Genomic DNA, 27,587 nt, shown 5'->3' on the forward strand with positions numbered 1-27,587 from the left:
TGTGATTCAAATTTACTCTTAATGTTAAAATATTTTCATTTTACGTAAATGTTTTCTCATTACGAACATATTTTTTTTTCTTCTTGTTTTTTTTTTGTAAAATTTATTAAAATATTATTTTTTAAATCATTATTATTAATATTTTTAGTTTTTAAAACAAAAAAAAAAAAAAGGAAAATGAATTTCTAAATAAAAATCTAAGTATTTATTCCGAAATTGTAAGAAACATCTGGTATATGTAATTATGCTTAATTTATTTGAAAGTTTATTTTCTCTTCTTTTTTTTTATTTTTAAATTTTTTAATAAAATAATCGATTGTACGATCAAGTTTTAAAATAAAATGATGAATTTCTTCTCTTTCAATTCCAATTACACATGAAAAAGCAATATATGAAAAAGGATAAGAATCACAACTAGAACCGAAATTATGAAATGTATGATTTCCTATGACAATCGTATTTATTTCATTTAATTTTTCATAAGTGTTTTTATTTGTATTTATTTTGAGATTTTCTGTATTGCTACTGAAACTCATTTCATGATTTATTATTATTTCATTAGATTTTAATTCATCATTATCTATTTTATTTAGATCTTTTAGAACTTGTTTATTTAATTTTACATTATTAACAATAATTTCTCTTTTATGTTGATCTTCTTTCATTTCAAGTTGATGCTTTTCATTTATTTTTTCCAATACATTGTTCTTAATTAATAAGGGAGAGCAAATTACTCTATGTCCTGTAACATTTCTATAAAAGAGCATTGAACCAAGTAGGTTAATAAGTTTAGGGTTATCCATGCCGCAATATTCATATAAGGGATTTAGATTAATAGCCATTGATATTTTATTTTTACTAGTTTTGATGAGTTGTAAATTATATTTAGAACACATTAAAGTAATTTGTTCTTTTAACCAATTGAAATTTTCTAATCTTTGTTCTCTCAATTTCATTATTTTATTTTTTCCTAATTCTAATAATGTAATAAATAAATCTAGATAAGCATTTACTGGAGTTCTGCCAGGATATGTTTTTTTTAAGGCTTTCATATTTTTTTTATCTGAACTGAATATAATACCACCATTAACTGGGACAAGAAAATTTTTATCACAACTCTGAATAACAAAATCAACTCTTCCCTTCATATCAAAGCATTTTTGTATTTCTTTGCATATAAAAATGCATTGCAAACCAAAAGCATTATTAATTAAGTGGGGCATATCATATTTTTTACAAAGATGAGAAATTTTTACTATATCATCTGAATTTCTTGGTGCATAACTAGAAGTCACTGATATAACACAACATATTTTTTCCTTATATTCTTCAATTAATTTTTCTATTTTATCTAAGTCAGTAAATAATTCATCATTTTTATATATCATATCCACAACAAAATATTTTAAATCACAAAAGTCAATACATTTGTAGCATGTTTTATGATCAATTCTTGAAATAATTACATATTCACTATTTTTTCTTAATTTTTTTAAATATAGCAAGCATGTACTAATGCACATACCAGTTGCATATGGTAATATATAAACATCTTCGCAACTTCTTATCCCAAAGTTTTTAATTAAATCTTTTACAAAGCTAGTAGTAACTTTTGCCAGTATACTATTTCCTACGCTTTTTGGTTGAACATCATCTAAATTACCTGATCTTTAAAATGAAAAAAAATTAAAAATTTTTTTTTCTATTAATTTAATAGGAAACATAAAATGAACTTATGTATTTGTTGCATATTTTTTAAAAAAAATATTTAATATGTATTATAAACAAATATTCAATCTTTATCTTATTGTTATTTATCTTTTTTTTCTTTTATAACCTTCCTATACCATGGCCAAATCCCATATACTTACTTCTTACTATTCCACTATAAATACGATTTTCTCTTTCCCCAATTTTTATATTTTTTTCACTATTGCATCTAAAAAAATATTTATTCAATTAATTTTTCATGAACTTATATGAATATATAATAATATATTTTTTTTTTTATTCTACAAGTTTTGAGAAGATATTTGATATAAAATGTTCATAATTGTAATTTCATTTAGACCCTCATTTGGAACCCGCCCTGAATTTAATATACTTCAAAAAAAAAAAAAAAAAATATCTAGATAAACATATTTTCTTTTCTTTTCTTTTTTTTTATTTTCGTACTTCCATATTGTTTTGTCTTTTTGATTTAATGTCTATTATAAAGAAAAATGATAAATTTTGTAAATTTTTAGAATAATATGTATATAAAGGATTATATATACATAAAAATTGGATGTTAAGAAACAAAAAATGTATTATCATAACTTTCAATATATATTTATATTTACTTGCTTAGATATTAGAGAATATTTTTTATTACTAGCTACTCCTTTTTCGTTTGCTCTATTAAAATTATTCTTGTTTGAACTACACATTATGCTCTTTTAAAACAAAAAATAAAAAAAATTTATATAACTCTGTAAAATTTATGTGTTAGTACATTATTATTAAAAAGTATTGAAAAAAGAAATTCGTTATTTCAAAAATTTTAATTTAAATTATTTTTTTTTAATTAATATTATTTCATATAATTTCTTTCTTTTTTTCTTTTTTTTATAAGAAAAAAAAAGTTCTTTTGTATTATTTCTTTTACTTTTTTTCTTTTTTTATCTACACATGATATACCTTTTTGTTTTTGTTTATAAAAAAAAAAAAAAAATATAAATTAAGGTTTTAGTTTTTATTATATTTTTCTCTAAAATTAAAAAACAGTTCTTTTAAAAAAATTATATTTGTGTTACTTTTTTATTTATTTAGCCATATTTTTATTTTTTTAATAATTTTTCAAAAAAAAAAATCAGATATAATAATTTTTAAAACTTATAAAAATTTATATATGCATATATACCTTTTTATGGCATCTTTTTATATATTTTCCATGATATATATATTATAGTAATTTATAAAAATATTCAATATAAATTTCCATTATGATTAAAAAAAAAGAAAAAGAATTAACTAGTAAATGTATCTATAGTAAGAGTAATTCTGCTACAACTAAATATACATATAAACAAACAAGGTAATTGGTTTTTTTGTTCTTTGTACAAAAATTACTATAATTAAAGAATGAAAAATAAAAAGGATACATAAATTATATATGCTTATATACTGCAATTAAAAAAATAAGAAATAAAAAAAAAAAAACAGAATAAAAAATTATTAAAAAAAATTAAAACATAAAATAAACAAAACAAAAAATAAAATAAAATAAAAGGACAATTAATAATATGTAATGCATTTTAATATGAACAATATTTTTAATGAATATATATAATTTTCTATTCTAAAAGTAACATTTATAAAAATAATGAAAAGACACAAAAAAATTAATGGCATATTAAAAAAATAAAAATCAATTATGAACAAAAAAACAGAAAATAAAAAATCATATAAAATATTAAAAAAAAAAGTCTTATATCACTTGATATGTGCAATATTTCATATTTGTATATTTTATTAAGTTTTCTTTAAAATATAATATTATCTTCACTTTAATTTTAGCTAATTTTTTTAATATAGTTGTTTACCTTTATACAATCTGTATTTATTTATGCTTTTTATTTAATTTTTTTTTTTTTTTTTTTGTTTTGTTTATATTATATATTTTTAATAGAATTACAATTTTTACTTAGAATATTATTATTATAAACAATATTATTATTACATGAAGTATTAATATTAGTACTATTAAAAAAATAATAAAATAATTCATGCTCAGCTATCAGTTTTTGACATGTTGGTTCAGATAAAAACTTCAAAGATTTGAAAATACAAGATGAATATTGATTTAACTGAGAAATAAAAAAGCAAGCATTTCTTTCATCATTTCCGTCACCAACTGAGTATATGAAACAAATAAATGATGTATTGTATAAATATGGTGATAAAACTTCATTAATTATTTGATGAAATATAATTTTTTTCCAGTCCTTTGGGTCTATTAGTGAATTAATTAACCTATCTCTTGCTGATATTATCCTTATATTATTTTGAGTTATAAATGTCCAAACTTCTGGAATGAATTTCTTCGCAGAATTAATTAACCACTCTAAGCTTGCATTTGTTACAATAACTAATTTTCCTTGTGTTAAACATAAATTTAATGTATTAATTACAACATTACTTAATTTATTAAACAGCTGTTTTAGATAAACAGGAATAATATCATATAAAGTTAATTTCATTTTTATAGTTATCCAGCTAGTTGGTAATATAGTATCATCATAATCAAAAACTATCAATTTTTTATATATAAATGGTTGGATATATCCATTTCCTTTAAAAATGAAGTTATTATTTTTTATTAAATTCTCCTTAGTGCAATTTAATTTTGAGTTTAACTTATAATTTTCATTTTGTAACTTTCTTGTACCTGTTATATTCACGTCCTTCAAGTAAGCATTATAATTAATTGCATTTCCATTCGGATACAAATTTCTAATTTTTTCCATTAGAATATTTCTTTTTAAATATATTCAAAATTTTAAATAATTTTAGCTAATTATATATATATATACATATATATTTGTGTTTTTAATTTTATACTATCCTTACATATATATAATGAATATAAAAAAAATTATATTGATACAAATTCTCCAAATCTACTTTTATGAAATTTTTACTTTAGAAAAAAATATAAATATGTAAAACTGTATATAAATATATGTATAATAATAAAAATTATAACTTATTCTATTTTATTATTATTTTCTCTATATTATTTTTCTTAACTTTTTTCCTTATTTTCCTGTCTAATATTGTTTTATTTTGCTTTAATCTATTCTACTTTTTTTTCATTATAATAATTTTAAATACATTAAAATCACCTACATTACAAACTCAATACAAAAAGAATAAATAGTATAATCAAAGGTAAATATATGAATAAATATAATTTATTTTTTTTTCTTTTTAGATGTGCTGTATATAAACTATTTTTTAAATATATATTTTGTTTCAGTGATTCATTAAAAATAAAAAATATAAATTACTTTTAATACTTAAAAAAAAAATTAGTTTGAAAATTTAACAATAATATAAAATCTAAAACAAAAAATCAAAAAAAAAAGAAAAGAAAAGAAAATGTCAAAAGAAAAAAATAAAATAACAAAAAAAAAAAGGAAAAAGAAAAAAAAAGGAAAATTTAAAATAACAAAAAAAAAAAATGAAAAGAAAAAAAAAGAGAATTTAAAGTAAAATTATTTAAAAAATTGAAAATGCGTTAAAATTTAATAGGCAGGCTATGTAGAATATACAAAAATAGAATTAAAATATGTAAGCGAAAAGTTAACAATGGAAAACATATAGTAAAATGGAGAAAGGGAGGAGTAAAATAAAAGAAAAAAAGAAAAATGATATACGTCAATTTTTTTTTTTTTTATTTAAATTAAATATTTAAAAATGTACAACTTTAAAAATTTTATTATTTATGCAAACGTATTACATGTTAAAGAGTTGAAAAAAAAAAAAAAAAAATAGAATTTGACAAAAATGAATGTAAATATTATTTATAAATATGTATCATGTAATTTATTTTTTTTTTTCTCTCATGTATAATTTATAAGCAACTGATAATAATGCTATATAAAAAGCATAAAAAACAAAACAAAAAACTAAAAACAAAAAACAAAAAACAAAAAGCAAAAAACAAAAAAAAAAAAAAATAGCTGTTGACTATGCAGGTATACAATTTTTTTTTTTTTTTAAAGGTATTAGCAATATTAATTTAATGTATTTAAAATAATAAAAAATTATATTTGTGTTTTTTTCTAATCAAGAATATGATAAATACGTCTAATACATATAATTGTAAATTTAATGAGTTGAAGAATATATTTATCCATCAAGTGAATAAAAGCACATGAGAAAAAAAAATGTACTTATATACATGTCTAAGTGAATACTTTACATATTACCACAAAAGTGTTTTTTTAAAAATGCATAAATTAAATACTGACTTATTAGAATTTAATAAAGAAAAATTTTTATTATATTATTCTCAAAAAAATGTTAAATTTTTCTTTTTTTTTTTTTTTTTGAATATTTTAATTATTAAATATACTATAAAAAAGCGTATTATATATGTATATCAAAGTAAAAAAAAAAATGACAAAAAATAGTGCACACACTCTTTTTTTTCATAATTTTTAATTAACTATACTTGTAATGTTTTCTCTAATAATGAATTTTAATTTTTTTTTTTTTTTAGCATATGTGATAGTTAAATAATTTAGTGTTTGTAGTTTCTATAATAAAGAAAAATATATTGTATATCTTTACCTTACTGTTTAGCCTTTTTTCTTTTAATTTTATAATATTTTTTACTCCTGATAAAATGTATTAAAAAAAGAGAAATAAATAATTATAAACATATAATTATTCATATGTTTCATTAAAATTTAGTACTAGTTTTGCATAACATTATTAACTTCATTTATCCCATAAAGTTTACTAAAACTTCGAAAAACACACAAAAAAATTGTTTTATCTTTCCTATGTTTAAGTATTAGCAAAAATTTTATACTATGCATTTTTTCTTTTATATAAATTACTATTTAAGTTTAAAAATATATATGTTTTTTAAAATATGTAATTTAAGATGAATATAAACTTGTTATGAAAGTACTTATTTATGCAATGTAGATAAATGGGAATAAAGGCATACTATAATTGCAAGCAAAAAAAAAAATTTTGAAGTATTCAAAATGAAATAAAAAAATATATTAGAATAAAACATAAACAATAAATTATTAAAATAATCTTCTTACAACAAAATTTAATGTATTTTACTAATTCTAAATTTCGGGAGACATACACAATTTCCTAGATAAATAAAAACATGTTTTTGTTCTCTTTTAAATGATTATGTTTTGAATTTATCATTTTTATATAGGTAGAAAAGAGAAAAAAAAACTGTATTTTAAATTTTAAACTGAAGAAACTGATTATGTGATTTTATTTATTTTTGTTCATAATAGTTAAAAAAAAGATACATTTAAATTAATATTAAAAATACTTTCTATTATAACTTTATTTTAATTATTTAAAATATTGGTTTAAATTAAAATAACATTATATCATAAATGTTTATCATAATTACTAAAAATAATCATTGTAAAAATATATTTATAATGAATTTTATATTATTTTTTGTTATAAAAAAAAATATTGAAAGAATAAATATTACAAGTTCGGAATTCATATATATCTAGGAGAATTGTTTGTCTGTTTTAAGTTTCACGAACATAATTTTTTTAAACTTATTTAATAAATTTTAAGAAGATAAAAATATACATATATATTTATATACTTTTAGATGCATAGATTAAAATAATTATTTAATAAAATAAAAAAAAAAAACTTATACATACTTCTGTTTTATCTTTTTTCTTTTTTGTTTACTCATATAAAGCTATCAAATTTAGTTATTTTTTTATATTATAATGACAATAAATGATTCATAAATTATGTTAAATGTTAAAAATTAAAAACAAATAAAAAATCCCTAAAATTATGTATCTTTTAAGAGAAAAAAAAAAAAAAAACATTAATAAATTATATGAAGTTTATTTATTAAATAATGTATACAATTTAAAAATAATAAATGTATGTAAGTATACATAAATATACATATAAATATAATTCTGAATTTTTTTTTTTAAATATGCTACAGTATTATTTATTTATGATTTTATTTCTTAACGTAATGACTAAAGTTATTTTTGAAAACTCAATTAAAATGAGGCAACCATATCTTAAATTAAATGAAAAATTTATAAACAAACCTTTTCAAATTTCACATTTAAGTTCCTTAAATTATAAACAACACAAAATATACACATATATAAAACGCCCATTATTACATATTAATCAAAGAAAATTAAGTTATTTAAAAAATAACAAGAACATTTATTCTAAATATTATAATAATGAACCAGTTTACAACACATACAACCCAATTTTAAATTATGATGTTTTAGATTTGATAAAAGTATATGGAAGGCTAGCTGAGCATTCTAAATATGAATCGTTAGATATAATTATAAATGTAGAAGTAGAGAAAAAAAAAAAATATAGCAATTTTTTAAAAAAAATTTTTTTTTTCTTTAAAAATCATAACCATAATGATTATAATAGAGTTTTATGGTTTAATCATTTTTCAAAATACGGCAAAATGAATTTTACAGATTTTAAAAATTCTTTATTACAATTAAAATTTAAATGGCCTAAAGATTCTATATTTCCAACATACAACATTTTTTTATTCGAAAAAGGTTTAAGTAAAAATATGGATTCTCCATTAATAAGAAAAAAAGTAGAAAATTATATTCAGCATCAAGAAATAAATGAAGAAGTTTTAAAAAGTTGCTTTTATTGCTTCTCATCAGGTGAAGAATACATAACTGCCGATGATATTTTAAACACATTTAATGAATGGAAAAAGGATGATATGAATAAAAAGCAAAATAAAAAAAAAAAATTCTTCTTCTTTTTTAAAAAGTATAACACTACTAATGATTCGATAGATTGGTTTACTTTCAAGAATAGAATAGATTTATGTACAATTAAGATGCATGAATCTAAAAAATAATTTGATTTTATTTATTTATTTTAACAAATAAGTGCATTTCACAAATATATATGTATAAAATGAAATTTACAACCATGAACTATTTTTGTCAAAATTTTTTTTTTACATTTCTTTTAATTTAGAAAGTTCTGTTAAATGTAACATTTTATGACATCATATGATTTTCAACTTCATTATTTACACATAATCTAATTATTAATTATCAGAATATAATTTATGCAATATTTTTATAACGTGTATTTGTTTTAAATAAACTTTTTTATCCATCATTTTTTAATCTTATTTATTTCATATTTTTTTTAGACAAATATTGCATATGTAAACATAAAATGTATGTAATCATTTTACCTTTTTTTTTTTTTTTAATATAATAATATGCATTTAATTTTTTTTGTTTAATTTTTAATAATTTTTTTTTCAGTAATAAAATACATAAATTAATATATATATATATATATGAGAATAATTACTAATAAAAAGAACGAATGAATAGTAAAATTCAAATATATTTTTAGTATTATTGGTATTTATCCTTTTATTTCTTTTATAATACAGGATAGATGTATATATAAATAAATCAATAGACTGTAATATAAAGTAAATCATAAATAAGATGATTATGCACTTACGTAAAGGTTAACTATATAAAACTAAAAAAAAAATAATAAAAATAACAATAAAATTAATGATTTAAAAATATATAATATATTTTTAGTTATTTACAAACCATATTAAAGAATATATGAATTTTAATTAATGGAATGGATACAATGAAAATAAGTCAGTAATATTGATAAAAAAATATAAAAATGTTGACCATTTAAAAAAAAAAAAAGTCTTTTAAATTAAAATTTTTTTATAATTTTACCGATTAAAAAAAAAAAAAATATTAAATAAAATAATTAATAAATTAGTAAATAAAAAAATAATAATATAAAAAAAAGGAAAAAAAAAAAAAAAGAATAATTAAAATAACATTAAAATAAATTAAAATGGCATCATACTGTAGTTAAAATTTATATTATTAAGTAAATTAAAGAAAATTGAATATATATATATATATATATAATAATGAAAATTACTTAAGATTGAATATAATGAAATATTTTATAAAAATTAAAAATAGCTATATTACTGACAAAGTTTTACAACAAAATCGAAAAAAAAAGAAAAAAAAAAAATTCTTGATATTTTTTAATTTTTTATTAACAAAAAGACGTATAAATGTTTCTTTTTATAATTCCATTATTAATTTTATTTCTTTTAAAAATATTGATTTTCAATTCTTTTTTTCTTATTTTTATAAGAAGGAGTATATTGAAAATTTTTTTTTGTTAACCTTAATATAGAAGATCCGAACATATATATAGATCCAAAATTTTCTAGCCAAACTGTTTTGTATAAGGAGTGTGAACTAATTTTAGAATTTATTATAATTTCTGACCATACTGAATTAGAAAAATTATAAAAAAATATATCATTTTTAGGAAGAGTGGAATTTTTACATTCTCCACCAATTATAAACATGTAATCATTAATTAAAACACAACTGTGTCTATACCTCTTTTCAGGCAAATTACCTTTTCCAATTATTTCAAAACATTTATTTGATTCTATATTATATAAATATAAGTTATTGCAAAAATTTAAATTAATTTTGTTACTACTAAAACTATAATAATTAATACCTCCAAATATATATAAATTATTTTTATAATAAACACATGAATGACCTGCCCTTTTACCTAACCACTTTATACTTTTTATTTTTATATTGTTTTTTATCAAGCAGCATATATATTTACATTTTTTATTATTTAAACAGTTAGAGCATAGCGAATCTTCTCTTTCATAATTTGAATTATCCTTTTCTTTAATTGAACTAATTTTATTAATATTTTTACTTATCTCCTTATTTTCTATATTAGTATTACTACTACCACTATTATTAATACTACTATCATTATTATTATTAATACTGGAAAAATTATTCTTATTATTATGCTCATTATTCTTATTTTCATTTATTTTGATAAAATTATTTCCATTACTAGAAATACTGTCAAATGAAAATAAAGGAAAATTATCCTTATTACTTTCTTCTATAGAACCATTATATTTTTCACCAATTAAATTTTTTTTATTGTACACAACAAAATTTTCATTTCTTTTTAAATCAAAAGAAAAGTTTCTTTTACTTATTTCAGAATTATCTTCATCATTATTATCATTAGAGAAATTCACTGTATCATCTTGATTGTTGTAATTGTGTAACTCAATCCATTTATTCTTAAAAAAATCGTAAACATATAAATCATTATAAATAATATCAACATATTCTTTATTTTTTTTAATAGTATTTCCTTTTCCTCCAAACAAATAAATCAATGAATAATATCTTTCATTGACACTGCAAATAGAAAAGAAATCTCTAGCTTTTATTATTCTTTTCTTTTTTGTTAAACAATTTTTTTTTTCATTACTTAAGAACTCATAAATTTCAGAAACTCCATTAACATATTCTTCATAATCATCATTTTCATTGTTAACAGAAAATTTATCATTATCTTTATTTACCTTCTTTTCATATTGGCAAAATATTTGATTAGAACAATTCATTTTTATTTTAGAATTATCTATAGTATTGTATATATTATTTTCCTTTCCTTCTTCTTCCTCCTCTTTTTTTCTTATCATTTTATCTTCATCAGATGAAAATTTTGAAAAGTTTTTTTTTTTTCTTTTTAACATATTTAATATATGTTTAAAATCTTTCATATTATCATTAGGAGAATCTACTACGATAGCACTGAATATAGTATTCATGTTATTTACATTAATTTTGCAAATATTCATAAATTGTGTATTACTGCTTATAATAAATATACAACTATTTAAATAAACAACATCAGTATAATTTATAAAAGAAATATTATTTAAGTACTTATAATTCTCCGTTTTATTTTCTATTTCATCTTTAATTACATTATTGGAAATGTTAATTTTGTTGCTTTTTTTTATAGATATTTCTTCATATATATTTAAAAAAATATACCACATATTATTATATGGAGTATATAAATAAATACACTTTTTTATTTTATCAAAAATATATATGTTATCATCTATTGTACAAATTCCATCACATCTGTTCTTATACACTTTAGTATCAAATGCTATGTTGTCAACGTTAAATTCACCATTCACCTCATTTTTATTTTCTTTATTGTACTTTTTATTATTATTTAAACTATTTTTATTAAATTCACAATTTTCCAATTTTCCTTCATCATTTTTTGTTTTATCATTTTTATTTATTTTTATAGTTTCTTCTTTAATTTGTCTAACATTATTTAGGTTTATAATTATGTTTTTTTCAGCATTTTTTTTTTTATTATTATTTTTTTTTTTTTTTTTTAAATTTCTCTTATTTAATATTAAAATATGAGAAGATGATAAAGATGAACTACTATGGCTTTTATTAACATCAACAAAATTACTAATTAAATTTTCATTTTCAATATTATTATAATTATATATGTTAATATTTCTATTATATATATTTTTACTTTTGTTATATAAATAATTTATTATATTCATAATTACATTTTTCAGTAAATAATAAAAAAAATATATATATGTTTATATATATAAGCTAAATTTTCTTTTATTTTTCTTCTTTTTTCCAAGAAAGAAATATTTTATAAATAATTAAACAAATAATTATTACTAATAACAAAATTTTTTTTTTTTACTAAAAATATAAAATTAATTTATTATTAGTAATTTACCATTTTATCCATTTAAAAATATAAAAAATTTTAATACATATTTAAATTAAAATAATATTTTAACAAAACTTTAAATAGAATTTTTCTATTGAAATTATTTTTTCTTTTATTATATTTATGTAACAAATATATATTAAAATCATACAAATGAACAAATTGCAGTAATGAGAAATATAAAAAATTTCAAATGTGTTAAAAAGCTTTAATATAAATAAATAAATATAAATATATATATATATATATATATATATATATATATATATATATATATATATGATTTAACCTAAAAAAATAAAGAAAAAAATAAAATTTCATATAACGTTGTATAAGATAAAATAAAAAGATATATATGCTTAAAATTTACTATTTCTAGTTTTTTAACGTTTTTTTATTTCGTAAAATTTTTTACCCATATAAATTATTCATAATCTATAAATTTAAAAAAAAAATTATATATACTATTTAAAAAAAAAATCTTTCCAAATTTTAATTTACAAAAAATATATATATATATATAAACTTAATAATGTTTTTGTTAAATGTTTCTCCCTTTAAATATGAAAAATTCAATTTAATTAATCATTTCAAATATATAAGTGAATTCACATTTTAAATAGATGCTTATATGTAATTATTTTTAAGACATTTAAAAAAAAAAATTTTTTTTTTTTTCAAAATTCATCATTTTTTTTTTTAATTAAAAAAATAATTCGTAACCATTCTAAGCTTAATATATATTTAAGAAATTAACACAATTTAATTATTATGTTAGATATTCATAAACATTTTTTTTTTTACATTAACTTTTTTTTATTAATTATATTTATCTTTCCATTTTTTTGATAGAATTTTGCTTAGTCCTGTAAAACATTTTTAATAATTACACCAAAAAAAAAAAAAAAAAAAAAATTATAGAAACTAAAAATTATTATTTTTTTTTTTTTTATTTTTATAAAAAGTAAAAAAAAAAAAATGTTTGTATCTAATAAATTAAAATTATATTTTATAATTTATTTCCAATCATAATATTATTTTTAGCTTAATTTTTTTATTTATAATATTAATGCATCTAAAATTAAAAAAAATAAAAACGGAAATGAAAGAATATATGATAATTTCCAACAGTATATATATATATATTTAAAAAACAGATAATTTTTTTTATCTTAGAACCATATCAACATACTAAAAAGAATTCAATGAAAATACTTAAATATAAAATAACAAAAATTTATAATAAATGAGATTATATATAAATACTCTTATGGATATATAGATATCCTTATTTATCAAGTGAATGGTCTTATTTTATCGCTACATTAAGTTTTTATGATTAAAGGACTAGAATATGACAAAAAAAATAATAATAATACCGTATAGTTGTATTCTTTATAAAACTTCTCTATGTAAATACATATATAAATATATGTATTTATATTTAATATGAATCATATTTTTGCATGACAATTATAAATCATAAAAAATGTTATCAACTTAAAAGTTAATATTTTAAATTACCCATCAAAAAGTTTTATGAAATAAGAAAACAAAAGATGATTTATTTTTGCTTCTTTTCATTACAACTTAAAACCAGAGCTCTCTTTTTTTTTTTTTAAATTATAGTGAAATATAATATGCATATTATATTATAAACTATTTTTATTTGCTTTTTTTTTTTTTGTATTAAATTCATTGTAAATTATTTTATATGCATGTTTAAGTGCATGTTTTTTTTTTCTTTTTTTTTTTTTTATATAATGAAAATATAAAATTTAATATAGGTACGAAAAAATCAATTAAAACAAGAAAAAAGGAGGCAAAAAAACCACATACCTAAAAAATATATTCTTATATTGTTTGCACTTGAAAGCTTATAATAAAATTTTATAAAAATGTAAAAACATAAATATATTTTTCTTTAATGCTATATAAATTCAAGAAATATTAAAATTGTTTTCAAAGGAAATTATTTAAACTTCTTTTTATTTTTTTTTTCGTAATATGTAAATTTTAATTTTTATTATTTTAAAAGCATGCTTAAGATTTTAATAAAGGATTATTCTTATGTATTCATGTATATATGTAAATATATATTTTTTATATATACATATATTTATGTTATTTTCTCTTCTTAAGTAAGACTCAAGAAAAAAAAAAATATTTTTAAGAAAATTTGGTTATTTGTAAAATTTTTTGTAAATTATCTTTAAAAAAGTAGAAAAAATATTTATGTTTTAGCATAATTATTAAAGTACATTTATAATTTTGTAATTTGGGTTTTTTTTATGTTTTAGATTAATTCGTTATAATTTTTAAATTTACATCTTATATAATTCTCTATATTATTTAAAGCAACACTCAAATTAATAAAAAATAAAGTATTAAAATATTAATAGTTTTTTTAAAAACAAAAATTTTTATTTATGAAATATATTATTATATTACCACTCACTTTTTTTATTATTAATATATATATATATATATATATATATATATATATATTTTGCATTTCAATAAAGTTAATTTCATGCCAACTTTTTCAGTATATTTTGTTAATTTTTTTATAGATATTTCAATATTAATAAGATAACATATAGTTTACATACATAAAATTTTTATTAATTATTTTATATAAAATTTAAACAAATATTCACATATATATATATATATATTTTTCTTTTTTCTTGCATCTCTAGAATATTATATAATTTATGTAAAATCCTAATTGTATGCTTATTTTTTTTTTTTTATAATTCTGTATGAAATAATATTTGTTTTAAAATAAAAGAGAAAAGAAAAAGTTATATTTATTTTAAAATGTTCTTATATTTTTGTGCATAACATTCTTAAAAAAAGTAATTGTAGTATTGTTTATTTTATTCTCTTTTTGCATTATTTTGAAAAACTCTTTTTGGAACTATAAGAGAATTATATTTGTTTAAAATATATATTATCATACCATTTTCATTATAGATGTATTTTCTTATTTTTTTTTTTTTTTTTTTGTACGTAATTACATAAATAAAAAGAATATTTAAATATATTACTTTTTTTTTTCTGAATTTCATTAAATATATATTTGTACATAAATTTATATATATATTTTTATATAAATAATATTTTTCAATTTTTCCAAATTTCTAAAATCTTTTTTTTTCACTATTTTAAATTCTTAAGAACGATAAGTTAAAAAAAAAAAAACATATTTAAAACTTGTTTAATTACATATATCTATATTTTCAATTTTTCTTTTTTTTATATTTATGCACACATATGTATTTTTATAATTAAATACGATAAAAGTAAAAAACTTTGATTTTTTTTCTCTTTTTTTTTTTTTTTTTTTTTTGAACAAAAATACATATGAATACAAATAGTATTATTTATATGTTTATACACATGAATAAACATATTTTTAATTAAATTAAAACAAGAAAAAATTGATTTAAGAACATTTCGTTCATATTATTTTTTTTTTAATTTTCATTAGGTTTTCATTGATTTTCCAATTTTCTTTTTTATTATTTATAACAAAATTAAGATATTCTTTTTTTTTTTTTTTTATATTTTTGCTAAATATTTTGTTAAAATATTGTTACTAGAATTTTTTTTTTCAATTACATTTATATTATAAATGCATTTTTCCCAATTTATTTCATTGTAATATTTTTTTTTTATTACTTATATAAGTTTATGTAATTAATATTTATCAATATAAAAATACATATGTATATTTTTGTTTATGTACATATATATATATACATATATTCATATTTATACAATTTACAATTATTATATACGTGTATTTTTTTTTTTTTTTTTTACGTCAATGCTTTACACAAAAAAAAAAAAAATATATGAAACATAATAAAAAATATAAGATTTATGATTAAATTTTAATATTTAAATTTTTTTTTATGAGGTTTTTTTTCATAAACAAAATTTCATATTAGTAAGGATAATAAAGTAAGGGAAAAAATAAATTTTATGTAGCATAATTTACAATATATACTAACTCAAAAAAGTTTTATAAAGCATAAAACTTATTGCATTAAATCTTTTTTTTTTTTTTTTTTTTGATAATTATTTTTTTTATTATGAATTATTTTTTTTAATATAAAATATTTTTTTTTAATATAAAAATTTTTTTTTAATATAAAATATTTTAATATTAAATATTTCTTTTAATGATAAATATAATTAGTATTATACTATTATAGCATAAATATATTTTTTTTTTTTTCATAAAATACATATATATATATATATATATATATATATATATATATATATATATATATATGTTTTTATGCATATATATATAGGGAAGCTTGCTTATGTAGTAAAAATACATTATATTTTTTTTATAGTAATTTTATTCGTCTTGTATATATATATATATATATATATATATATATATATTTAAATCATAAAATATAATTTTATGTAAAATAAGCTGTTTATTTTTTTTTTAAATGATTAAGATTAATTTCTTAATATATATATATATGTATGTATATATATAAATATATGTTTATAAACATATATTAAGATATCCTTTTTTTCTAAATTTATATACATTTTCTTATTTATTTTTATGTAATTTGTTTAAAGTAAAAAATTATATAAAAGAAAAAAAAATTAAAATTTTTTTATACATATGTATATAGGAAGAAAATGAATATTCCAAATAATTCGGAAAATTCAGAGCAAAATAATATTGAAAATAGTATAAATTTTTCAGATAACAGAAATAATAGTTTTTTGGGGAATGATGATGGTAGTATTATAGATGATAATAATATAATAGAAGACGAATGCATAACACCAAAAGATGATGAAGAGAATATGAATTCAAGAAAAAAAAAAAAAAATGATAAATTAAATCAAAATGAAAACAAAAGTTTAAGAATAGGAAGAAATGAATCGAGAAATGAAACTAGTTATCATCACCAAAATAGTCATAATTCAAATATATTAAGTAATGCTCTAAATAATGCAATAAATAACGTGATACATAGTGCAATAAGTAGTCGTACAAATATTAATAACAATGTTACTAATACATTACCAAATAATAATAATAACAATAATAATAATAATAATAATTCATATAATATGTTTGCATTAGATAATATTTTTGTTAATGAACCAAATAATTATTTTTTACAAGATGGGATACATGCAGAAAGTAACAATGCCGATGAAGAAGAAGAAGATGAAGAAGATAATGTTGAAGTTGAAGAACATCATGAAAATGAAGGAGTTGAAAACGAAAATGAAGAAGACGAAGAAGATGAAGAAGAGGAAAATGAAGGAGAAGAAGAAATTGAAGGTGAAGAAGATGAAATAGAAGAAATTGATGAATATGAAGAAAGAGATGCTGAGGGATTTCAAGATGTACCAGAAGAAAAAGAAGTAATGAAAACAGGGAAACAACAGAATAAAAAGATAAAAAAAAAAAAAAAAAATAATGAAAATGAAAATCATATTCTTTGTAATAATAGTAATGATTGCACAGAAAACATATTATTAAATAATGAGATAACGTCGATATCAAATGAAAAATCTATTTCTCATATTAATACATTAAGCAGTGGAAAGGTAGATAATTTAACTTTATATTTGCAAAAAGAATTAACATGCCCTATATGTTTAGATTATTTTTATCTACCTGTAACTATGAATTGTGGTCATACATTCTGTAGATATTGTATTGGTCATAATAAATTGAATGGAAAAAATTGTCCTTTATGTAGGCAACCATTAGGACATACTTCGTGCATTAATACTATTATATCTAATTTAGTTCGTATATATAACTTAAGAAGAAAATCATTAAAAATATATAAATCTATAGAAATAGTAAATACAGTAGACGAAATTTGGTGGAATGAAAATTTTATAAAACCACAAGTCAGTGTATCTCTCTTTTTAAGAATATTTTTGCATGATATGATATCACCACCTATCTTTTTTGATGATTTAACAGCATGTATTATTGATTTTTTTACTGTAAATAATTTATGGTCAAAGGCCAAATGGGTATTTAATATAAAAGACTGTAGAGTATTTAGCGAGTTGATAGGATATGACAAAGATGATAAAGAAACGACTAGTGAAAGATTACATACATGGGTTGAGAGATATATAACTCAGAATCCATCAATGTGTATGAGGAAAGAAGAAAAAATTATTTTAAAATTATATCAAGATAGAACACATAGAATTGATAGTCATATATTTGATTCTTCTGTATTACCTAATAGATTACCATGGGATGGTGGAAGACATGCAAAAAGTTTAATTCATATGCCCCATTCATCAGTTTCTCTTTCTCATCTACTGTTTGTAAAAGCAGAAAACAATACTATAGGAGTAGTAGATTGTGGTTCAACAATAGGGACAATGATTAAAGTAAACAATTATCATATATTGAAAGAAGGTGATATAATACACATAGGAGATAGATTAGAAGTAACTGTATCTATTGATAAGAATACAGCAGGAATGCCTTATAAAGGTTACGTATGGAATAAAAATGCAAATAAAGTTTTAGATAGACATGAATTAAATGAGTTAATAAAACTTGAGACTAATAGCAATCAGGATATATATCTAATAGAAGATCAAATACCTTCCTATTGTGAAAATATTGAATCAAATTTACTAATTAAATTTGATTTTGGTACAACAAAAGAAGAAATTACACCAAAAACAGAGTACATTGACCCTAAAGGTGTTGTATTAGGTAGAGGTCCATATGCTCAATCTAGTTATAAAAAAATTTCAGTTACAAATTCAAATGGATATGTATCAAGAGAACATTGTTTAATTTACTATGACGGATCTAAACCGGAAGGAGAAAGATGGCTATTAAGAGATACTAGTACATTAGGAACTTTTCTTAAAATTAAATCATATTCTAATCCAGTACCATTACCTATTGGTTCTATATTCAAAGCAGGTCAATGCAAAATTGAAGTATGTTCTCATGATACAGCACAGTATATACATTATCCTGAAAGATCATTATCATTACATAATACAAACAATGCTTCAAATTTAGATAACAATAATAATAATAATAATAATAATAATTTTAATAATAATTCAGATAATAGAAATAATGATAATGATAGTAATAATACTAGTAATAATAATAACAATTATAGTAGTAATAATAGCAACTATAATAATCATTCAAGTAATGATCAAAACAATAACAGTAATAATAATGGAAATGATAATTCTAATTATAATGTTGAGAACTTTAATACTCAAAACTTTTTACAAAATAATGATCAAAACAAAAATAGACAAGAATCATTGGATAATAACCGTCAAGATGGAAATATGCAGTGTTTATTGCAAAACAGTGTTAATTCCGTATCACATGAAAATAATATTTCTTCATCGTATAGAAGTGAAAATAGGATTTCAAGTAATTATTATAATCAAAGTCATGGAGATACATACTTCTATAATTATCTAAGGAATAGTATTAATCACAACAGTAATAATTATAACAATAATAATAATAATAGTAGTAATAACAACAGTACTGATAGTACTGTTAATAGTAGTAATTTGATAAGAGATCATGATGAAACAAACTGCAATAGTAGTAACTATAGCTTAAGCGGAAGTATGCATGATAATATATTTAATAATAATAATATAAACAATAATTATAATGATAATATATATAATAACAGTATTGAAAATAATAATAACAATATTAGTTATAATAACAATAGTAATAATAGCAATAGTAGTAATAGTTACAAACATAGTTTTATCAATGGTAGTAGTAGTAGTAATGGTAAAAGTAGTTATATTAATAATAATGATAGAAACTTATTTTATAAATATTACATAGATTACAATAATTATAAATATGAAAATAATAATTTTTTTCTTAATAATCACCAGGTATCTATAGATGATTATAGTCCCTTCAATAGAAATACTGATCCTAAATTATCTTTTAACATGAACAACTCATGTGAAAATAAGAATTTAAAAGTCAATATAGGAACTATATTAAATAAAGTTAAGCCAATAACTGATAGCAGAAGTGGATCATCTAATGAAAGTGCAAACACGAAAAATTTTTATCTTATAAATTTTAAAAAAATAGAAAAACATAAAATTAATGAAGTTATACTTTATAAAAATATAAATAAAAATAACATTGAAAAAAAAACTACCAAATGTTCTTTTAAGAAGTTTAACTATAATAGTAAAACAGACAACTTCCCAAAAAAAAAAAGAAATCATTCAGAAACTTTTCTATATATGAATCAAATGAATAATAAAGTTGAATCTACTAAACATAATAATAATAGTACATGTAATTCTATTTATAACGATATGAAATCACTTAAATTAATATATAATTACATAAACAGTTTACATATAAATAATAAGAAGAAAAGTACAAATAATAATAATTTGATAGATAATAATAAAAATTTAAAAGTAATAACTAAATCAAATGTGAATATCAAAAAAATTGATTCATTAAATATGTATCCGGATGCACAACTTGATAGTACTTATAGTAAATTACGACAGAACTTTATTATTGATAATAATAAAAGTAAAAATATATTAACCAATGAACACAATAAAACAAATCAGAATATTTTATTTCATTCAGTTAAAATGAATAATTAAGAAAGATATAAAAAAGTATTTATTTGAAGAATCAAAGAAAAAAAAAAAAAAAAAAAAAAAGGAATTAGTATATGCTCATAAAAATCAATTTAAAAATCATGATTTATATATCCATATATTTAAATATATATATGTGCATATAAGTAAATATACATAAAGATACGTTCAAGAAACAAAACAAAAAATTTAATAAAAGTTTTAATATATATATATATGCTGATTATCAATTTTTCTTGTAAATTTATTTTCTAAGTTGATGAATTATTTAGAAAAAATAGAATAAAAAAAAAAATAAAACATGATAAAATAATTGATTATTTTTGTACATTAATTTAGTATAATATATATATATATATATGAATTATTAATTGATAAGCTTTATAAATTAGTTTATAAACTAAAGAGTTTATTTATAATTATGTTTTTAATATTATTTACTTCGGATATATTTTCAAAGTAATATTTATAAATATATTTTTTTATATCAATAAAAAAATATACCTGAAAATATAATAGAAGTAAAATTAATTTTATATATGTATGTTTTTTTTTTATAACATGCATGTATTTAAAATTCTTTTATATATTTTTTTAATAAGAAAAAAAATGATTTAAAAATAAGAAATATAAAACAGGAAGAATACATGTATATATATATATATACGTGCATATTAATTTACTATATAATTGTTGTAAAAACTATTTGTTAAATAATAATAAATATGGTAAATATATTTTTTTTTTTTTTCTTTTTTTTTTAAATTGTTTATTAAAATTTTTTTTTTTCTATATCAAAAACTGATGAAAAATTCTATAATTAATTATAGTATAAAAATAAAATTCATAAAAAAAAGTATATAGAAATGATTAAAAATTAATTACTTTTTAATTATATTTGTAAAGTGGGCAATTTAAAAAAAAAAAAAAAAAAATTAGATAGTAATATATAAATTTCTTTGCTACAATTATTTTCACATAATTTTTTTTAAAATTTGATGAGAAAAGCATTTATTAATTTAAAACATAAGAAATAATTAAAATATATTTAACAAATGTATGCTTCTATAAAAAGTAAAAAGAAATATTTACCATTTCTGTTGTTTTCTTAATTGTCTTTTCTTTTTTTTATTCAATTATGAAGCTTACATTAAATTATAAAGATAACTTTATGAAAATGTAACTGCTTTTCATTTTAAGTATTTTCCTAATTTATATAATTATATATGTATATATTTTGTGCATTAACCTTAAATAGTAGTAAATTCTTATTTAAAGAACTTTTTTTTTAATTTTCAGTCTATTTTTATAATTTTGTTCTTTTTATATAACTCTAATGTATTATCATTGTATAATAGTAATTTTTTTTCTTCCTTAATCATGTAAAAATATAAATATTGATTAAAGAATGTAAATACTGTTATTAAAAGAAAAAAGAAAATAGAAAATAGAAATATAAGAGAATATATGTATTTATTTGAAAAAGCATTTGTGATAGACAAAGATAATAATCAAAGTAAAAAGTAAATAAAAAAAAAAAAATACAAATCATAATTTCATATATTATCTTAAATTCTGCTAATTTCAATTAATTTTAATTTTTTTTTTTTTTTTTCTTTTTAGATTTTCTTTTTTGAAAAATTAAATATCTAATATAATAAAATAATTATCATAAATTAAAAAAGAAAAAAAAAAAACAGAAAAACAAATGTATCTATATATATATTTATATTATATAGATATATTTGTTTTATTTTTAGTGTTTTTATCTTTAATATGAATTTTATATATTTCTTTTTTTTCTTTTTTCTTTTTTTTTTATTTTTAATTATATTCATATATACTTTTAGGTTTTATTTTTATCATTAATTTTTATATTTAGATAAATCTATTCTTCTCTTTTTCGTTGCGTGTTCTTCATCGTTAACTCTAGAAATTGTGATTTTTGTAACTTCATTTTTTTCTTTATTTAATACTGCTTTATCAAATTCAGACTAAAAAAAAAGCAAGAAAATGCAATTTTTTAATAATTTAAGAATAAAATAAAAATAATATATATATTACCTTGGTTGTAATGACTAATTCTTTTGCTTTAGTTTGACTTCCCAATTCTTTTCCTTCTTCTCCTTCTTCTTCTATTTGTCTCTTTAAATCATTTATTTGAATTTGAACATCATCATATGTATCCCTTATAATTTTTTCATTCGTATTTTCTGGTAGTGGTGTTGTTTTTTGTCTAACATCTAGTAATATTTTTTTTACTTTTTCAAAATATTCTACAGCTTCTTTTCTTTTTCCGCAAAACATATAACTTTGAGATAATGATATCAATGGTGCAATTAAATTTTCATCTCCTACTTTATGTTTCTCTCTTAATTCAACACATTTCTCATATTCCTATATAAAATTTTTTATAAGGAATATATGTAAACACTTTTTTTTTTATCTTTATTTTATTTTTTCTTATTTTATTTTATTTTATTTATTTTTTTTTTTTTTACTTTTAATGCTTCTGGGAAAAAATGATTTAATAGATTAATATCTCCTAATCTTATAAAAACATATGTGTAATTTAAGATGTCCTTTTTAGGTACTTCTTCATTTTTTTCCATTAACAACTCATAGCATTTTCTTGCAAACTCAAACATCTCAAAAGCCAACTAGTTTCATTAATGACAAAAAAAAAAAAAAAAAATAGATATGCATTTTTGGTATATTTGAACATAATTAAAATTAAAAATTATATAGCAATAATGAAATTATAAAAATAAAAAAATTCTTACTTGCTCATCTGTAACTTCCTCTTTATCAACTGAATCATCTGTATCAGACACTTCAATTTTTTTTTCTATTAAAAAAAAAATAATAAAATAAATTGAAAAGTAAATGAATTAAATAATGACTCATATTTAATTTTTCTCTAAAATTAGTAGAAACATTTATTTAGTTTGCAAATTTTACTTTTTTTTAAAAATTCAAACAAATCATTTTTTTCTTCTTCCTTAGTTAATAAGGCATCAGCAAAACATAAGTAAAACTCTCTTAAATCTATATGAACATTCCCCTCAATTTTTAATTCTTTTATTCTATTAAAATATAAACATATTTATTAATATATATATATGCATTTAAAAAATATAACTATATCTAAATAATATATAAATGAAAAAATAAAATAATAAAAATATTTTACTTTTTTTCTACAGCCATGGAAAAACGTTCTGCTGCTACTTCGTAATTTTTATTTTCTTTGAATTCCAACTTTCCCATATCAAATAATTCATTAGCTGTTCTTTTCTCAAACAATTCTATAGGAGTAAATATATATATATATATATGCAATAATTTTTACTGTTTTAGAAATGTCTATATATTTTCTATATATAAATAATCCTATTTTTTTTCAACTATTTTTAGAAATATAAACATTTTAGAAAAAATAAAAATAATAACCTTTTTGTTCATCCACTTCAGATTCAACATTTGCATTAGAACTATCATCAGAAATAATTTCTTGTTCTATATTAATAAACATAAAAAAAAAAATAAATAAATAAATACAAAATAGTAATAATTTTAAAATTATCTTTTATTTTCTGTATTATTTAATATAATTTTAAAATAGTGTAAGCACCTGACATTTTTCTACATAAAAGAAAAAAAAAAAAAAGCTTCTAATTATATACTAATTTCTCCTTTTAAAATGAATCTGAAAATGAAAATTCGTAACATTTACATATATATATATTTATCATAATGAAAATTCTAATTTTTTTTTTTTTTTTTTTATACATACAAAAACATATATGTGTATATTATTTTTTTTTTAATCCTTTTTAACTCATTAATTTTTTTTTTTAATATATTATTAAAATATCAACAAATATAGTTTAATCAATCAAGATACAAAATAATTTATTGAAATAACTATAGAAAAGCTATTAATTATTTTTATAATTAAAATTTAAAGTATTTATATATATTCTTATATGTATAAAACAATAAAGAAAAATATACTTATATATATATAATGTTATTGATAAATTATTTAATAAATTTTTTTCTTAATTTTATGACATTAAACTATAAATTTGTTCATATAAGCCTTATCTTTTTATGTTATGTTTATTTTTTAATTTTTAAAAAATCTTTATTCTATAAGCATTATAATTATTTTTTTTTTCATATTTTTTTTTTTTTTTTTGTTTTTTCTTTTCGTTATGTCTTAATAAAATTAATAGGAAAAAAATTCTAATAACTTTTTCTCCCTTTACATAATAATAAAATTAAAAAAATAAATAATGATATTCATGCAATTTCTGCTAGTTAAAGCTTGTTGAGATATTTATAAATACATCGATTTTTTTTTTTTTAAATTTTTTTTTTTTTCGTGGAAAATAATTTTTATTATATTACAAGTTCCCTTTTATATTTATTTAAATTAAGCATAGGTTGTATCACTTTTTGTTTATTCCTTATATAAAAATAAATATTATAATAATTATTATTATTATTTCATTGAATACTTTTTTTGAAAATGAGATTATTCATTACTTCAAATACATATATGTATTAACATATATTAGAAAAGAAGATATCAGTGCGAGTTTACTTACTATAATTTATTTGTATCATAAAATTTCATTAATATTAATAAACACCTAAGGAATATATTTATGATAATTTAAAATATGCTATATAAAAAAAAAAAATTAGACATGTTTTTTAATTTATGCACACAGCTAGAAGTATGAGAATAGAAAAATAAGTAAAATATAAAATAAGATCTATTAAAATAACTAAGTTATTTCCCATTTAAAAATAATTCTTAATAAAAAAAAAAAAAATTACTACGTTAGATGTTTTCCTATAACACAAAAAAAATAAAATAAAATGAAATATTTTTATTATATTATCTTAACAACATATTTTTCTTAAATTGAATTTTCTCCTTCTTAAACAAATATAATTATATGAAATAATTAATTTGATTACAATATATGTACATATATATATTTATATTTTTTTTTTTTATTTTTTTTTTTGTATCTTTACATATTTATTTTTTTTATATAATTGTACATTTTATTATTTAAAAAAATTTTTCTTTTTTGTAAAACATACATTTTTAAAATTAATCCAATATTAATTTTTTGTACCTATTATAAGATAAAATGAAAATACTTAAAACTTTATTATCATTAAATTATTTTGCAAATATAAGATATAATATCTGTACATCTAAAAAATTATTTTTTGAAAATAATTATTTAAAAAAAAAAATATATATGACTGATAATAAAAAGAAATATTTCATAGTAAATAAAAAAGATATATGTACTAATGTTATAATAATACCCATATATAAGGATAACTATTCATATATTTTTTATGATAATAAAGAAGAAGGAATAGCAGTTGATCCTAGTGATTATAAAATAATTAATGAAGTAACAAAAAAGGAGAATATAAAAATAAGAAATGTTTTATGTACTCATAAACATTCTGATCATAATAGTGGAAACTTCTTTTTTTTTGACAACAAAGTAAATGTTTATGGAATTAAAGAAAATGATAACAAATATATAAATAAAAATATTAATAATATTAACAAGTTTGAAATAAATAATTTTAAAATAACAACATTTATATCTAATTTTCACTGTAAAAATCATATATCCTATTTAATCGAAAACTCTAAAAATAAATTAAAAAAAATTTTTTTTACTGGTGATTTTTTATTTGTATGTGGAATAGGAAAAAACTTTGAAGCTAATAATAGTGATTTATATAATTCAATAAATAATTTAAAAAGTTTAGATAAAAAAAATACCTATATTTTTTGTGGTCATGAATATACATTAGATAATATAAAATTCGCTTTGAGCGTTGATTCATCTAATGATAATTTAAAAACATTTTATGAAAAAATGAAAAATGAAAGTGACATTCCTACAATTCCTTCTTTATTGGAAGAAGAATTTTTATATAATCCATTTTTGAGATATAATGATGAAGGTATAAAAAATTCTATTAAAAAATATGCAATAAAAAACAATTATGTAATTGAAAAAAATAGTGATTATCTTATTCTTTTAAGAATAATGAAAGATAATTTTAAAATAACATAGTAATTTAACTTTTTTCCTTTTAAACATTTTTTTTATAAAATTATTTTTATTCAACTTTTTTTTTTCTATTTTCATAAATCTTTGAGATTCACAAGTTGAAATTTCATTGCTTTATCATTAATTTAATAACTTAAGAAATAATGAATACAAGTAATATAGAATTATCTTTTTTTTTTAATGGAAAAGTAGAAATATATATTATGAATATTAATTGTTATAAAGAAAAAATAATCAAAAAGTATAATATTTGAAAAAATGAAAATTAAAAAATAAAAAATATTTTTATTCTAGAATAATATGTAATATTTAATTGAACTTTTTTTTTAATATTTTAAT

At 17.4% G+C, this 27,587-nt stretch overlaps 7 protein-coding genes across 7 annotated transcripts; 3 read left to right on the forward strand and 4 right to left on the reverse strand.

The window, feature by feature from the left end:
* Positions 1–248: 248 nt before the first annotated feature.
* On the reverse strand, positions 249–2,429 carry SEPSECS (O-phosphoseryl-tRNA(Sec) selenium transferase, putative; the record flags this gene model as incomplete). Its single annotated transcript, XM_028678552.1, has 5 exons — positions 249–1,668; positions 1,838–1,939; positions 2,017–2,103; positions 2,176–2,207; positions 2,343–2,429. The coding sequence occupies 5 exons, from the start codon at positions 2,427–2,429 to the stop codon at positions 249–251; spliced, it is 1,728 nt and encodes a 575-aa protein (XP_028535688.1).
* Positions 2,430–3,653: 1,224 nt separating this feature from the next.
* On the reverse strand, positions 3,654–4,508 carry HADO (HAD domain ookinete protein, putative; the record flags this gene model as incomplete). The annotated part of the gene is made up of 1 exon (XM_028678553.1): positions 3,654–4,508. The coding sequence occupies one exon, from the start codon at positions 4,506–4,508 to the stop codon at positions 3,654–3,656; it is 855 nt and encodes a 284-aa protein (XP_028535689.1).
* Positions 4,509–7,723: 3,215 nt separating this feature from the next.
* PRELSG_1304100 (conserved Plasmodium protein, unknown function) lies at positions 7,724–8,650 on the forward strand (the record flags this gene model as incomplete). Its single annotated transcript, XM_028678554.1, has 1 exon — positions 7,724–8,650. The coding sequence occupies one exon, from the start codon at positions 7,724–7,726 to the stop codon at positions 8,648–8,650; it is 927 nt and encodes a 308-aa protein (XP_028535690.1).
* A 1,263-nt stretch (positions 8,651–9,913) lies between these two features.
* PRELSG_1304200 (conserved Plasmodium protein, unknown function) lies at positions 9,914–12,250 on the reverse strand (the record flags this gene model as incomplete). Its single annotated transcript, XM_028678558.1, has 1 exon — positions 9,914–12,250. One exon carries the CDS (start codon positions 12,248–12,250, stop codon positions 9,914–9,916), a length of 2,337 nt encoding a protein of 778 aa, XP_028535691.1.
* A 4,868-nt stretch (positions 12,251–17,118) lies between these two features.
* On the forward strand, positions 17,119–21,123 carry PRELSG_1304300 (zinc finger protein, putative; the record flags this gene model as incomplete). Its single annotated transcript, XM_028678559.1, has 1 exon — positions 17,119–21,123. The coding sequence occupies one exon, from the start codon at positions 17,119–17,121 to the stop codon at positions 21,121–21,123; it is 4,005 nt and encodes a 1,334-aa protein (XP_028535692.1).
* A 1,862-nt stretch (positions 21,124–22,985) lies between these two features.
* On the reverse strand, positions 22,986–24,761 carry PRELSG_1304400 (conserved Plasmodium protein, unknown function; the record flags this gene model as incomplete). Its single annotated transcript, XM_028678560.1, has 8 exons — positions 22,986–23,114; positions 23,185–23,517; positions 23,622–23,780; positions 23,904–23,968; positions 24,082–24,206; positions 24,314–24,428; positions 24,574–24,639; positions 24,755–24,761. 8 exons carry the CDS (start codon positions 24,759–24,761, stop codon positions 22,986–22,988), a joined length of 999 nt encoding a protein of 332 aa, XP_028535693.1.
* Positions 24,762–26,294: 1,533 nt separating this feature from the next.
* On the forward strand, positions 26,295–27,251 carry tGloII (targeted glyoxalase II, putative; the record flags this gene model as incomplete). Its single annotated transcript, XM_028678561.1, has 1 exon — positions 26,295–27,251. One exon carries the CDS (start codon positions 26,295–26,297, stop codon positions 27,249–27,251), a length of 957 nt encoding a protein of 318 aa, XP_028535694.1.
* Positions 27,252–27,587: the final 336 nt, after the last annotated feature.

This window comes from Plasmodium relictum, assembly GCF_900005765.1.
Source record: "Plasmodium relictum strain SGS1 genome assembly, chromosome: 13".
Taxonomy (NCBI): domain Eukaryota; phylum Apicomplexa; class Aconoidasida; order Haemosporida; family Plasmodiidae; genus Plasmodium; species Plasmodium relictum.